Here is a 14489-nt window from a genome sequence, read left to right as displayed (position 1 = left end):
ATTTTTTAGGTGAGTCGATATAATATTACGTAACATTGCTTCTCTGAATTCAAAGAGAATATCGTTATATACTATAAAGATCGTCTTAATGAACGCATATACCAATCGAGTAATTCAGACTGAAAGCAATATCTTTGTATTTTGACTTATAATTCCACGAAAGATGGAACAAAAGACTTACTTTAGCGATGCCTTCAAAAGCTACTATAAAACTTATTACCCAACGTTCGGTAGGGTAGGATCTTTCATTGTTGCTAACTAACCAATATAGCTTTTAGTGGTGCTCGTATGTTGAATGGTGTACATTTTCGATTCCCAAGCTAATGTGCCAGTTTTGGCATCCGTACCTAGAGCTCTCAAACGCCCAGTAGGAGGCCCTTTTGCACCAGGTTGTTTACTATGTGGAGGCTTCGGAGCAGTTGGAGGGTAAGTACAGTCTGTAAAACGATATTGCCAGACATTATGTCTCAATCATTGAAACTGTCCCTAACTAATTTATTCATAAAGACTTGCGATCGCCAGTGGAGGTAAGTGAAAGAAAGTCGGAAGAGAAGTCTTCAAATACTATAAAAGCATAACACTAAATGATATTTGCTTGTGAATCTTAATATTTTTACTCGTCGCTAACCTGTGCGTGTCTTAAGATTTAGCGAACGGCTCAGGAATATCTACAGCATGGTCTTTGGCTTATTTATTGATAAATGGAAAGAAGGCTATCAAGTCATTGCGTCTATTCCCTCTAGCTTTATGTACATTTGCAGGGATAAATACGATCGGTTATGGGCGTACAATGATCCAGGAATATTAACAAACCTCGACGCATCCATTGGTAGGAAAGAAAGAAGGGTTTGAAATACACATCTAAATCTTTCAAAAGAAAATAGAAAAGAAAAGAACGAAATGACCTGCTAATACATAGGACCTATACGTACAGCTAATGAAAGACTTTTTGTTTGAACGAACAGATAGCGAAAAAAAATCAATTCACATTATTTACATAAAGCAAATTTTAATTCCCTCAACTTCCAAAACTTAGTAATATGCTTTTTAGAGACAGCGTTGTACACTCAACATTAACGTTAGTTAAGAGTTGGTTAAAATAAAGAGACGTCAATAAGATTTTAAACAAAGACATTAGTGAATTATTATAAGTCCTCAGTCCTCATTGACAGTTTGAGTATACTTTTTCAAATCATTAGCTAGTGTTACAAGGGTAGAATCGGCCGCAAAGTTTCGAATGTACTCTTTATCTACTTCACGTTCTTTCGGATGAGAATGACAGCTATATGTTAATATAATTCCTCCTGAAAAAATAAAAGAAACGTACACATATTCCTCAATCCTCTCCTGCACAGGCCAATCCATAAGTGCACGAAGAGAGCCTATTACAATTCCGGTGCGATGCTATCCATTAAAGTTAATATTTTAAGATCATATTTAGATATTAGTAAAATACCTTTCCTCCGCTGCAATGAATTAGCACCGGCCAAGATTCTTTCTTTAATATTACGCGAAGGGATTTCCTGACTAAAGAATCAATATCTGGATCCATTAGTTACATATATATTTAAAAGCAAAATTAAACTAGAAATTGGGAGTCTTTCACCATTATCACTTACCCATATAATCACTCTGTTCTCCGTCTGTTTTAAATTCTTGTTTCCGATACTTGCTTCCTGGCATTCCGACATGATAATAAGCTATATTTCTCTTTTTCATGTATTCCAATTCTTCTTGAGTATATTCATCTTGACGCAATGAGACGATGGTACGAATAGACAGAGATTCAAGAAAAGGAAAATTCATCAGATTGGGACATGATGAGCGATACATTATGTTTGGATAAACTATTCCGAAATTCTCAGGTACAATTAAAGGGATCGACATTGGGACCGAAGATGAAATCTTTGTTTCTTTAAGAAACTGCTTCACTTGTAATTCATCCAAACCGGTTAGCTGAAGTGGTTTCTCCTCTTTGCTTCGTAAACAATCAAAATTCTCTTCTGAAAGGGCTTCATTATTCAAAGGACCTGATATAGACATGGGAGTTTCCGTTCTCAGCTTATCCGTAAAAAAAATAACCTTTGACATTTAAATCGCATGCAATATCCATCAATCAAACCAATTCTTTCAAAAATAGACTGTTAACTGCCTAAAAATTGTATGAATAAGCGATTTTAAGACTTCAATGGCCACCCAAAACAGTACTCTATGGGAATTCTCAGATTTGCTTGATTCTTAACAAATTGCAAGCAAATATAATGAGTTGTTCCCAAATTTTACTTGAGTGAGTTAATTGAGTGTTTAAAACTAGAACACATACCAGAACTGTTCTACAGACTCCTTCACAGAATTACCTAAGTAAGTTAAGAGCAAGGGCCGCAGCAAAAAATAGGGATACCATTCATTACTGAGATCCCAAAACAAAACAAAAAATACAGTTACAATATTTATTTTTTTCAATACTATGCATATAAAAGATATTCCAATGATTGTTAATGGAGTTGGTATTAAGAGTAGCATCTTTTTTCAATAGTTGGGTATGCTATTCGTATACAATGTCAAATTATTATTCTTCTTTTGTTTAAGTTTGTTCGAATATTTGTACACTCGGCTCAATTCATCAATAAGTCTAAAGTTGAAGACTCGGTGCTGCTCTATAAAACCGCGTTTCCTGTGCAATCCAAAAACGACAAAATTTCTTCCAAACTTATGAATGGGTTTCCCTAAACTTGTATATCTTCGATATATTTATATTTTATCATGACAATGAAAGCAGCACACAAAATCTTTTAAGCAGCTTCATTTTGGATATTAGTACCTCCGTACTTGATACGCCATTTTTCTTCCATGGCTTCATCAATACGAGTAAACAAATATTCAGGCTCTCCAATTCGGTGACCAGGAAGCAGAGGAAGAGAGAAAACATCAGTGATAGCCATAGCAGGAACATTTAATTGCTTATTAATACTGGCCCCAACACCAGGCATATACGGATACATAATAGAAGCAAGCAAATAAATCAAGTTTAGGGAGTAGCCAATTGCGTCAGCACACTTCTGTCTTTCGTACAAGAAACACTTATTATCAACACGATTGTCTTGTAAATATTGATTACCACGAGCAGAAATCTCCATCGCAAGTCGAAGTCCTTCACGCAACTTCGATTGCTCAAGTGCAGCATTGTACTTTTTCAACAACTTGTTGATATCCTGAACAAAGTCCGTTTTCAGCTTACCAGCTCCAACAGATGCACTTTCTAAATAGTGTGGAACAACGCCATTGTACTTGGCAGTTGTAAACTTTAGGGTACGGTTGACAAAGTTACCAACGTTAGCAAGCAATTCAGAATTGTGTCTAGTAATGAAATCCTTCCAAGTGAACATGGTATCGGAAGTTTCAGGACGAGTAGATAAAAGGTAATAGCGCCAAACGGAGGGGGATAAACCGATATCTTGAGCTGTATTACCAAACACGCCAACGCCACGAGACTTGGAAAATTTACCAGTCTCATAATTCAAATAATCCGTAGTGTTGATATGGTGCAGCATCGTCCACTTTTCCTTCGTACCTAAAAGAGAGGCAGGGAAAATGACGGTATGGAAAGGAACGTTATCCTTGCCCATGAATTGATACAATTTGACTTGCTCGGGGTTTCTCCACCATTTCTCCCATTCATCAGTGTACTTAGCGGTGATGCTGATGTAACCGATAGGAGCATCAAACCATACGTAAAGGACTTTGTCCTTGAATTCTTCCAAAGGAACTGGGGTGCCCCATTTCAGGTCACGAGTAATGCAACGAGGACGAAGACCTTCCTTCAACCATGATTCAGTAATGGCTCGTCCATTAACAGTCCATTTACCCTCAACAGCCGCTTCAGTAGCCCAAGTTTCAACAAGGGGTTGCAGTTTATCTAAAGATAAGAAAACGTGGCTCGTTTCACGTTTGACGGGTTTCGAGCCGTCTAACTTACACTTAGGCTCGATAAGCTCAAATGCATTCAAAAGACAGCCACATTTATCACATTGATCACCTCGAGCATCATCATATTGGCATTTGGGACAAATTCCTTCAACATAGCGATCAGCGAGATATCCGTTGTGAACTTCACAGTACAACTGAGTCATAGAATCCGCAGACATAAAACCATTTTCATTCAATTTTTTAAAGATGTGTTGGGCAATTTCAGTCTGCTTAGGAGTTGTTGTACGACCAAATTCATCAAACTCAATTTCAAACCAATCGTAGACCTGCTTATGTAAAGCATTGTACTTGTCGCAAAGTTTTTTAGGGGATACACCTTCTTCTAAAGCTTTGGTTTCGGTAGCGGTACCATATTCATCGGTACCGCAGATATAGAGAGTGTTATGATTGCGGGCACGATGGTAGCGAGCGAAGACATCAGCACTGAGGGTACTTCCGACAATATTACCCAAGTGAGGGACATTATTAACATAAGGCAAAGCAGAGGTAATCAAGATGTTGGGTTCATTTGCCTTGGGGAGAAGCTTTTCCGATTGTTTCCGTTCACGCATCAAATTGCTAGTTTGAATGTTTCGGGTTTCTGTAGAAATAGGAACCTTAGCGGAAATCTCAGCAGGCTGACCTAATGATTTTTCAAGACAAACTCTTAAAGCATTTACAAAAGAAGGATTCTTTTCGACCTTCAAGTACCATTTGCTCAATTCTGGGTACTCTTCCAAGCCAGCACCATTGGCAATGCAGAAATGAATGTCAGCGGCAAGAGCAATTTCGGCAGGACCAAATTTTTCAGAAACAGAGTCCTGCTTGATTTTGTCCTGTAAAAGGCTTAGTAGTTGAGTGAAATTTTTCTTCTCAGCAGCTTCTTTCGCCAAAGGACCAAATGTCAAAGCTTCCCAATCCAAAATAGACATTTTAGAGTTTAGAAATTCTTCAAAAGACACGTCCTTTTGCTTCCAATATAAATAACTATGTAACTGTAAGCATCCCTACATATTTTGAATGGGTTAAGTGAATCCTTACCTTATGATCGCGTTGGCATCAGAAATAAACCTGTCTAAATCTTTGGCATCTACCAATCGAACGGAAGAGCTATTTGCAGCTATTTTCGTGTCAATTATTGACCAACCTTTTCGTATTCTAAATCTTACCTGCTTCTATAGGAGCTTTTACACCATACTCATGGACAGAAATAGCAACTTTTAAAGAGTTTGCAAATCTATAAGAAGTCTTTAAGGATGCAGGAAACTGCAATTTAATAGTTGCCATTTTTAGGCAATTCTTTTCCGGTAAAAAGTTTATGAAGAGTTCAGTTAATCTATTAGCAGATCAAGCATATAAGGAGGTGGAGTGAGCACTAGATTCATAGACTAAGATATCGTAAAGATATAAATGTGGTTTATTCATGAAATGTTTAAAAATAGGTTCATACATTGTTTGTTTTGTAATAACAGTCTCATGTAGCGAGAAGAAAGAAATGAAAATATTCAAATATTCGAATACAGATAGACGAGTTTCACATCTATGTAGCATGGCATTTAGATTCTTTAAAGTAGTAAACTATTAAACAAATTCGACAAAATGCTGGTACATTGTGAAACCAAAACCAAAACCGATAGGAATAAAGTCGATAATGATTTTTATAGAGTGGAATTATTAAACCGAAGAAAATAAGTGACCAACCGAATAGCAATGTAAGGTTGCAAAACGCAATATTCCAAATTAGTTAATAATCCCAAAGTCATTAATGGAACAAGGGAAAAATCATCAAAAAGAGAACGAACTAGTCGCAGTAACGACTTGAAGAGTTAAGCTTGAAAACGAAGTGAAAGGGTGCCAAAAGGAAATCTCAAGTTTCTATCCGTCCTTCTATTCTATACAAATTCGCAATCATTATGTACTTAGGTAAAAGTAAATCATCGAAAGGGAAAACGATAACGAATGAAAAAAGCCAATGAATCAAAGTGTTGAATTAAAGTATTAGACTTAGTAGTAGTAATAATTAGAAAAAGGTTTATGATAACTGAGCCTAGAAAATTCATCGCAACGAGGCAAAGGAATTTCTTTCGCCCTGCTTAACTTCTCTGCATCGGGAAAGAACCAGCCATACGATTTTCGAATTTGATTCTCCTTGTACTCTCTTTCTTGAATACACTCAGCGTGCACTTTTTCCGCATACTGTTGCTCAATCTTATTAGCAAGTCTATAAGAATCTCGAGAAGACAAAGAGTTGTACTGTTTAGGGTTGACATAAAACGGGACCTTGTAGTTGGGAGAAACATATTGAGCAGAATACTTTTCTGTAGGTACAAACGAGTATCCAGCACGGACGGATGTATTACCGTCCAAAGAACTAAAATTAGACAAAAATGCAAAAATAACGATGATGATGATGGGGAGAATTTGATAAAAAACACTCTTGTTGCTAGTATCTTCGGCTCGCTGCCTACGGAACCTCCGAGGACGACCTCCGAATTGATGAACACGGACTCCAGGTCCGCCAAAGAAGAATGTATTTGGCCCTCCTAAAGATATATGTCAGTTTCGAATTGAAATACTATTATTCATGTAACTTACCAGCAAAGAATTGATCACCAAAGAACGAATTGAACAGATCTTCGGGTGACATATTCGCTTGTGGATAGGCAGAAAAGCCCTGAAAGCCTGGACCAGCTCGCTCAGAAAACGAAGAGCTAGAAGCGCTGGCTCGTGATTCTGGATCAAGCCCAGTACGATCGTAGTGTGCCTTCATGTTTGGGTCTGAAAGCACCTGAAACGCCTTGGAAACCTCTAAAACAAGTGTTAGCACATTATCGAATTAAGATAGGAGAGATGGAAAAAAGTGCAAAGTAATCGACCATTACTTACTTTTAAAAGCTTCGTCAGCATTAGGTGCGTGGTTTTTATCTGGGTGTAATTGCAGCGCAAGTTTCCGGTATGATTTCTTGATCTCTATGTCATTGCAATCCTTTTTCAAGTTTAAAATCTCGTAATATTCATGCGCTTTTAATTTCGTGATTTTCTGAACAATTTCTACCTGTTCACGCGTATACGATGTCTGAGAAGAATCATTGCTTTTCGATGCATTAGGGGTTCTCTCTCGCATTGTTGATGTAGCATTATTAGATCCAGTTGATGCGGCAGAAGCTTCCTTTTTACCAGAAGTCCTCTCTTTTGCCATATACCTTTTGAAGTCTTCTGCTTCTGATGTAGGAAGGATTCGTGTTGATTTATCAGCAAGCTTGGACGCTTTTTGATAATCACCTGCACTTAAGTACTTTTTAGCCAGATTTACACAGCTACAATGACAACAATTAGCTTCCAAAAACAATATTTCGCGAAAATAATCTTACCGAAGCGCTTCCTCTCTGCTTGCTTCCATTGCAATAAAACTTTACAGAAGAATCTTAATAAAACAAGAGTTTATTTTCGTATTTTAAGTACAATGCCACTTCCCTTTATGCTTGCATGCAGAGGATAGAAGCATGCATCGATTGATTTTCGAAAGCCACCAGGTAACAGCCACAACTTTAGCACCCTCCCTACCAAGTAACAGGTAATCCTTAAGAGAACGAACTCGCAAAGAGGAAAAGACAGCTTTTTTGGGATATTTGGGCATTTTTGGAGCATTGTATTATTAAAATTGTTTGGTTTTTGTTCGCGTTTTCTTTGTAATTCATCATTTTTTTAAAATAAGAGAAATAGACTTGTACTGCAAAATGGAACTGCATCAAGATGAACCGACATGGCAGCCTGTATTCAGTGAGATTCATTCTTCCGTCCAAGAGGCAGAAGCTGCCCTCCAACATGATGGATCCATGGAAAAAGCTATCAAGCAGGTCGGCTACGCAGATTCTTTAGACGAAATATCCAAAATTGATGAATATATCTACATAAGCAGTTGGAAGGCTGCTTCACAGAAAAGTTTACTGGAAAAGAACGATATACAATACGTGCTGAGTGCTATGAGTTTAGACCCAAAACTAAACTTACCAAGCAGTCACCATCTGTGGATTCCTGTCGAGGATGGGAGCTCGCAAAACATTCTGCAACATATTTCGCAATCAATTAAATTTATCGATCAAGCCGTTGCTTCGAAGTCTGGTGTTCTTGTACATTGTTTCGCTGGCGTATCTAGGTCCGTCACTCTAGTAGCAGCTTATTTAATGAAGAAAAATGAATGGAATCCCGAGAAAGCCTTAAGTTATATTTGTTCCAAACGCTTGTATATTTCTCCGAATCCGAGCTTTTTAAGGCAATTGCACGTGTTCTATGAATGTCATTTTGAGCTTTCTCAACAACAACGTCCGTATAGACTATGGCTCTTCCATAAGTACGGCGATTTTGCTGTCCTAAACATCAGAGTGCCATCTGATGTAACCTACACTGAGTCCGTTCGAGCTCGCGCAGGACAAACCGAAGTTCGTTGTAAAAAGTGCAGATTTATACTTGCATCCTCTGACTATATTATTCCTCATGAACCAAAGAATAAACCGCTTAATGTCCGCTGTACTCATTACTTTCTTGAGCCTATTCGTTGGATGCAGCCTGAATTAGAACAAGGAAATTTAGAGGGTCGTTTCGATTGTCCCAAGTGCAATTCAAAGATTGGTTCCTACCGATGGCAAGGAATGCAATGCAGTTGCCTTGAGTGGGTATGTCCTGCTCTGAGCGTTATGCAATCTCGTGTGGATGCTGTTCGAAAAGTCATATAACGGATACAATCCGTTATATTCTTACTTGTTTATGTCGTCTCTCTTTTCAACAGTTTTTTATTTTGAGATTTCCTCATTGTATTCATAATTGTCCTTCTTACACTCCAAAATTAAAAGATGTGAATAGATGGAGGAATCGCTTACAAACCTTTCATTCATTCGTTACTTTACCTAAATCTCTTACTCGTACTTTTACTCCTATGTATAATAACAAGCTTAGAAAAGAAATCAACATCTAATTTTACAAATCTATTTACTTCATTAACATCTCTCAAATCCTTACTAATAATTTGCCGTAGTAGCAAAAGATTAGCGAAACGATTTTAACATATCATAACCCTACCCTTGTATTGCAACGCTACATGCAGAGCGATGTAAATGCGAAGTAGAAAGTACCTTTCCCTTACACATTAAGCGAAGAAATATGCCTCCTACTACAAAGGCGTTTGATTATTTAGTTATTGGCGGTGGAAGCGGTATGTGTTATTGAATTGAATAATTTTGATAGGAGTTATTAATACGTATGCTCTTGTAGGTGGTCTTGCCTCTGCTCGACGTGCAGCCAAATATGGTGCCAAGGTAGCTTTGGTTGAAGCTTCTGGCCGTTTGGGTGGTACTTGCGTGAACTATGGTTGTGTTCCCAAAAAAATTATGTGGAATATAGCCGATTTAGTTGGCAAGATGAAAACGGCGCCCCAACAAGGTTTCCCAGAGAGCAACGTTGGCCGCTTTGACTGGGGTCTTATAAAAAAGAAGAGAGATGCTTACATTAAAAGACTAAATGGAATTTATGAGCGTAATGTCGACAAGGATGGTGTTTCCTATATTTCTGGTCATGCTAGCTTTGTTTCACCCACTGAAGTTGCCGTAGATATGTTGGACGGCTCTGGCGTTCAAACATTCTCTGCAAAACACATTCTCATTGCTGTTGGTGGTAGACCTATCTGGCCATCTCATATTCCCGGTGCCGAATACGGTATTGACAGTGATGGATTCTTCGAATTGGAAGAACAACCCAAGAAGGTTGCTGTTGTCGGTGCTGGATACATTGCTATAGAGTTGGCTGGTGTTTTTGCTGCTCTTGGTACAGAAACCCACCTGTTTATTCGCCAAGATAAGTTTTTGCGCCGTTTTGATCCAGTCATCAGCGATGAAATTATGAAGTACTTTAAACACATTGGTATCCAAATCCATAGTAATTATCACGAGTTTAGTAAGGTTGAAAAGCTTCCTTCTTCTCAATTGCGTCTTCATAACAATCAAATTACTTTAGATGTCGACAGCCTCCTTTGGGCCGTCGGTCGTACCCCCAAGACTGAGGGTTTACGTCTTGATCAGGCCGGCGTTAAGACCCTTCCTAGTGGTTATGTAATTGCCGATGAATACCAGCGCACAAATGTTCCTTCTATCCTTTCTTTGGGTGATGTTGTTGGCAAGCTTGAGCTCACCCCTGTAGCCATTGCTGCTGGTCGTCGCTTGTCTGATCGACTCTTTGGAGGAGTTAAGGATGCTCATTTGGATTATGTTAATGTTCCCTCTGTTGTTTTTACTCATCCCGAAGCTGGTACCATCGGTTTAACTGAACAAGAAGCTATTGATAAATATGGCGAAAACCAGATTAAGGTCTACAAATCCACTTTTAGAGGTCTCAATTATGCTTTGGTTGAAGAAGAGGATAAGGTTCCTACTACTTATAAATTAGTATGTGCTGGTCCTCTTGAAAAGGTCGTTGGCTTGCACTTGGTTGGTGACTTTTCTGCTGAAATTCTTCAAGGTTTTGGTGTAGCTATTAAGAGTAAGTGATTTTATTTTTTGTTTTTCTTTATGTCAAGTTTGTTGCTAACATACTATAGTGGGTGCTACCAAATCCGACTTTGATAACTGCGTCGCAATTCATCCCACTTCTGCAGAGGAATTGGTAACTTTAGTTTAAACATATTCACATTTTCTATTTTAATCCATTTGTCCGTTCCTTTTTCAATCTTATATACCTGAGACACAAATAGAATAAGATTTTGTAAAAATTTAATATTGAGAGAAATTTATTTACTAAATAATATATCGTTTAAGAAAGTAAATACTTTTTATACGAGAAATGAACTAGTTTTAAAATAGAAGTAGTTGTCAGTGCCCAGTTCTTCTTTCAGCTTCACTTCATTGGAATAAAAAAATCAAAAATCATCCTTAATTTCCTGTTCAAGTATGGCTCAGGTAAAACAGGCAATTCAAAAGAGGTAATACGATACAAAAAGTAAAGCAATTTGATCGTGTCTAATACTGATTTATTTGTTAGTCTTCGGTTTTACGATATTGGATTCAACGCAACAGATCCTGTTTTTCGAGGCTTTTATCATGAGAAACAACGCCATGTAGATGATTTTGACGCTATCCTTTCTCGCGCGTTGTCGAAAGGTGTCCAAAAAATGATGATTACTGGTGACAATGTCGTAAATTCAAGAGAAGCTTTAAAGCTTGCAAACCAACATGGTATGAAAAAAACCTAAGCGATCAACGGTTACATACATAAACAAAATTGACGTTTTTTTCAATGGTAGTATGAAGCTAACTTGCAGATTCTTTTACATGTACAATTGGAGTGCATCCTTGTCAGGCCGAGTGCTTTAATAAGAATCCTCAGGGACCTGAAGACTACCTCCATCAATTAGAAGCCCTGGTACTTGAAGGAAAGAAAACAGGGAGAGTGGCTGCGTTTGGTGAATTTGGTTTAGATTATGACAGACTTCATTATGCTCCAGCAGAAGTACAGAAAACGTGAGTAACCTACTATTAAGTGAATTTAGCGTTCCTTTTTTAACATTAAAAGATACTTTGAAGAACAATTAAAGCTTGCCGTCAAAATGCAATTGCCTTTATTTTTACATTCAAGGAATGCAGCCAAAGACTTTTTTGAAATCCTCGAAAAATATTTACCAAATCTACCTAAAAAAGGTGTTGTACATTCTTTCACCGGAACGATCGAGGAGATGCAGCAATGTGTCGATCATGACCTATATGTTGGAGTCAACGGTTGCTCATTAAAAACGCCTGAAAATGTTGCAGTTGTAAAAGCAATTCCTTTGGACAAAATGTTATTAGAGACGGGTACGTTTTCTATGCTATATCAATTATTGATAATTTTGAAAAAAAAAATTCTAACTGGATTCTACAGATGCCCCTTGGTGTGAGATACGTCCATCGCATGCTGGCCATGCTTTCTTGGATTCCAAAAACGTTTTTGATACATGCAAAAAAGAGAGATTTAAAGAAGGATGTATGGTTAAAGGAAGGAACGAACCATGTAACACCGTGGTCGTTGCAGAAGCTGTAGCCAAGATAAAAGGAATAGATCTCGAAGAATTAGCTGATAAAATTTGGGAAAATAGTATTTCCTTGTTGGGCTAGATATTTTTGGACACCCAATCGAGAACAACAAGTGCTTCTGAGCTTGGAGTGTTATTTATAGTAAAAGAATTGACAAATCCCAATTCATATGCCATTCCTTTCCAAGGATAATTCATAATTTCTTGTTGAAGGTGATCATTTGAACTTGAAAAACTGAAGTTTTCAATTATTCCATGTCGTACAGATATATTAAGTGCAACCATGTGGTCACCAATAGGTAAATCCTTTGTAGTTAAAAATTGCTGAAAGAATGGGGTTTGTCCAAAAGTCCAATCCCACGATTTGAGCTCCTGCATAGTTCTCAATATATGCGGCACACCAGTAAGATCATCTGAATTCACAAACATAATGCTGTCTTCCGGAATAGAGTCTATGCTTTTAAGATCATTAAAGCGAGAAATACTAGAGTTATTTTTAGGTGAATGCCGAGCAAAGTCGTAGCGTAAAAAGCTTAAAATTGCTTCCATCATAAAATCTATTCGAGCAAGTTCAACGTTTCCAACCTGAGATCGGGTACTCGAAACACCTTTTGAGATAATGCCATTCGTTGAACTTTTCAAATACTTACTAATCTCCCCCAAATCCGATTTCAGAAGCATGGTCCCATGATGGTAAGCTTTCCCTTTGCTGATTTTATAAGCGGAGCCACTTATTTTTTGCTTCGTTTCCTTTAAAACAATATCATGACGTTGGTTAAGCTCTGCTCCTACGTTTAATTCTTGAAGAGCCTTAATTATCAGTTCAGCACCCTTGGTATGTGAAAACTCGTTTCGGTCTGTGAGAAGACTATAGTTCACATTTCCCAAATCATGGAATACAGTACCGCCTCCTGATTTCCGACGAATAATGTTGATTAAATTGCTCCTGCATTTTCTCACATTGGATTCTACCCAAGGGTTTTGATTTCTTCCAATAATCACACTAGGGGTATTGGTATAAATAATTAAAGACCGAGGAGATTTACTGTTGGAGTACAGAAAGTCTTCAAGAGCCAAGTTAAAGTATGGGTCAACTGACTTACTTACGATAACTTTAGCATGTAATAGCCTAAACCATTGTTTCGAGGTTTCAGATAATAACTGTGTCCTTAAATTCATTGAATATATCTGTCAGCGTTTTGCCTTTGGTTATCTGGATTTCCGGAGATGAATATTCCTTAACTCCTCAGAGCTGTTTTGTCTTCAGTAATTTTTGCGCCTTTTTTTCTATTTCTCAAGAATTCAAAAATTTTCATTTAAATTTAGCTGCGGATAGTTTGATAAATACTTCTTTATTAGCCAAGTCATTCATTAAACCTGTTAAATTACCATTTCGTACGCATGGAGTTGTTCAGTTCTGCTAGTCCTCTTCAAATCGGTAAATTCCAATTTCGTCTTGTCTTATACTTTGAACCCAAAACTAACAAATACAGTCCTTTCAAATGAAATTGATGGTTTATGTACACAATTCTTAAGAAGTCAGATTGAAACAGCGTTGAAAACACTGACTTCTCCAAGACCTCTTTGGGTTTCCAGCGTCCCACAAGAGTGTTTCAGTACTTTAGCGAATTTGCTTTACCAATTGTCAAGTTTAGGACGTGAATCCCTGGGTAATGAAGTATCTAGAATACTGTTGGTGAAATCTAATGGCAGGTCTGCCTTGGAAAAGGTATCGCCAAAGCAACAAACTTATGAAATCCTATTCAATTTAGGATCCGAAATAATACTCCTGCTATTAAAAAAATGGGGTCAGCATAGTGTCAGACGTATGAGCTCCACACATGGCTCACATCATGATCATTCAGACAGCTCGCATACGAAATATGAACTTGTTACAAGGTTACTGGTTTTTCTCAAAAAATGGATGCCAGCTCTATCACGTATTTTTTCCATCATCCGCCTTTTATTCTTAATTAACAAGCATCATTGTCGATCATTTTCTCAACTCTTACTCGGCTTTCATTATATTTCATTAGATACCTCAAGGAGAAATCTTCCAAGTAAGGAATTCTTGCTGCTTATAATTTATCATTTCATAAAACTTGCGATATCCTTCTTGAGGAATACAAAACGAGGCAAGCATTTGCTTAATCCAGAGACAGATCAAGACTCTTGGTCATTAGAACCTCCAACACTAGAGGATCCTAAAGCATTTCCTTTTATACCTGCTCCCTCTAGAAAATGCGCTCTATGTATGGAATGGATACATAGACCTACAGTGACTGAATGCGGGCATATATACTGTTGGCATTGTATATTTAACTGGACGAAAACTAAGCCAGAATGTCCCTTATGCAGATCTTTTTCCTCTCCTTCTAAGCTCATTTTACTTCGATAGACATATCCTCTTACCTGGATTTGTTGACGGTACAAGTAGATCTGATATGCATTTGTCGTCAAATCGATAGCA

General features: G+C 37.6%; 9 protein-coding genes across 10 annotated transcripts; 5 read left to right on the top strand and 4 right to left on the bottom strand.

Annotated features, from left to right (window-relative positions):
* Positions 1 to 42: 42 nt before the first annotated feature.
* Positions 43 to 1030, top strand: SPOG_04392 (uncharacterized protein). The gene is made up of 5 exons (XM_013170468.1): positions 43 to 230; positions 272 to 286; positions 333 to 426; positions 508 to 527; positions 645 to 1030. Exons 1-5 carry the CDS (start codon positions 164 to 166, stop codon positions 806 to 808), a joined length of 360 nt encoding a protein of 119 aa, XP_013025922.1. The 5' UTR covers positions 43 to 163; the 3' UTR covers positions 809 to 1030.
* SPOG_04393 lies at positions 983 to 2376 on the bottom strand. 2 transcript variants are annotated; one of them, XM_013170470.1, is made up of 5 exons: positions 2324 to 2376; positions 1620 to 2282; positions 1457 to 1542; positions 1328 to 1404; positions 983 to 1282 (listed from the first exon to the last, which is right to left on the bottom strand). In XM_013170470.1, the coding sequence occupies exons 2-5, from the start codon at positions 2089 to 2091 to the stop codon at positions 1156 to 1158; spliced, it is 762 nt and encodes a 253-aa protein (XP_013025924.1). In that variant the 5' UTR covers positions 2092 to 2282; positions 2324 to 2376; the 3' UTR covers positions 983 to 1155. The 2 variants fall into 2 exon arrangements, with proteins under 2 accessions (XP_013025924.1, XP_013025923.1); XM_013170469.1 differs by having other exon boundaries at positions 1620 to 2152.
* Positions 2377 to 2469: 93 nt separating this feature from the next.
* Positions 2470 to 5285, bottom strand: SPOG_04394 (cytoplasmic methionine-tRNA ligase Mrs1). Its single transcript, XM_013170471.1, has 3 exons — positions 5136 to 5285; positions 5008 to 5086; positions 2470 to 4953 (listed from the first exon to the last, which is right to left on the bottom strand). The coding sequence occupies exons 1-3, from the start codon at positions 5251 to 5253 to the stop codon at positions 2793 to 2795; spliced, it is 2358 nt and encodes a 785-aa protein (XP_013025925.1). The 5' UTR covers positions 5254 to 5285; the 3' UTR covers positions 2470 to 2792.
* A 96-nt stretch (positions 5286 to 5381) lies between these two features.
* On the bottom strand, positions 5382 to 7460 carry SPOG_04395 (DNAJ/DUF1977 DNAJB12 protein). Its single transcript, XM_013170472.1, has 4 exons — positions 7338 to 7460; positions 6853 to 7283; positions 6562 to 6774; positions 5382 to 6509 (listed from the first exon to the last, which is right to left on the bottom strand). The coding sequence occupies exons 1-4, from the start codon at positions 7364 to 7366 to the stop codon at positions 5971 to 5973; spliced, it is 1212 nt and encodes a 403-aa protein (XP_013025926.1). The 5' UTR covers positions 7367 to 7460; the 3' UTR covers positions 5382 to 5970.
* Positions 7461 to 7535: 75 nt separating this feature from the next.
* SPOG_04396 (phosphoprotein phosphatase) lies at positions 7536 to 8975 on the top strand. The gene has a single exon (XM_013170473.1). The coding sequence runs from the start codon at positions 7704 to 7706 to the stop codon at positions 8697 to 8699; it is 996 nt and encodes a 331-aa protein (XP_013025927.1). The 5' UTR covers positions 7536 to 7703; the 3' UTR covers positions 8700 to 8975.
* Positions 8976 to 9078: 103 nt separating this feature from the next.
* On the top strand, positions 9079 to 10773 carry SPOG_04397 (glutathione reductase). Its single transcript, XM_013170474.1, has 3 exons — positions 9079 to 9175; positions 9235 to 10494; positions 10553 to 10773. The coding sequence occupies exons 1-3, from the start codon at positions 9124 to 9126 to the stop codon at positions 10630 to 10632; spliced, it is 1392 nt and encodes a 463-aa protein (XP_013025928.1). The 5' UTR covers positions 9079 to 9123; the 3' UTR covers positions 10633 to 10773.
* On the bottom strand, positions 10729 to 13760 carry SPOG_04399 (lipoate-protein ligase A). The gene has a single exon (XM_013170476.1). It carries the CDS (start codon positions 13196 to 13198, stop codon positions 12098 to 12100), a length of 1101 nt encoding a protein of 366 aa, XP_013025930.1. The 5' UTR covers positions 13199 to 13760; the 3' UTR covers positions 10729 to 12097.
* Positions 10851 to 12242, top strand: SPOG_04398 (TatD protein). Its single transcript, XM_013170475.1, has 5 exons — positions 10851 to 10933; positions 10993 to 11186; positions 11273 to 11471; positions 11524 to 11801; positions 11869 to 12242. The coding sequence occupies exons 1-5, from the start codon at positions 10902 to 10904 to the stop codon at positions 12099 to 12101; spliced, it is 936 nt and encodes a 311-aa protein (XP_013025929.1). The 5' UTR covers positions 10851 to 10901; the 3' UTR covers positions 12102 to 12242.
* On the top strand, positions 13421 to 14417 carry SPOG_04400 (peroxisomal ubiquitin-protein ligase E3; the record flags this gene model as incomplete). The annotated part of the gene is made up of 2 exons (XM_013170477.1): positions 13421 to 13457; positions 13513 to 14417. The coding sequence occupies 2 exons, from the start codon at positions 13421 to 13423 to the stop codon at positions 14415 to 14417; spliced, it is 942 nt and encodes a 313-aa protein (XP_013025931.1).
* Positions 14418 to 14489: the final 72 nt, after the last annotated feature.

Source organism: Schizosaccharomyces cryophilus (genome assembly GCF_000004155.1).
Source record: "Schizosaccharomyces cryophilus OY26 unplaced genomic scaffold supercont4.9, whole genome shotgun sequence".
Taxonomy (NCBI): Eukaryota; Fungi; Ascomycota; class Schizosaccharomycetes; order Schizosaccharomycetales; family Schizosaccharomycetaceae; genus Schizosaccharomyces; species Schizosaccharomyces cryophilus.
The sequence above is the reverse complement of the archived record's forward strand: the minus strand, read 5'-3'. Positions and strand labels throughout refer to the sequence as shown.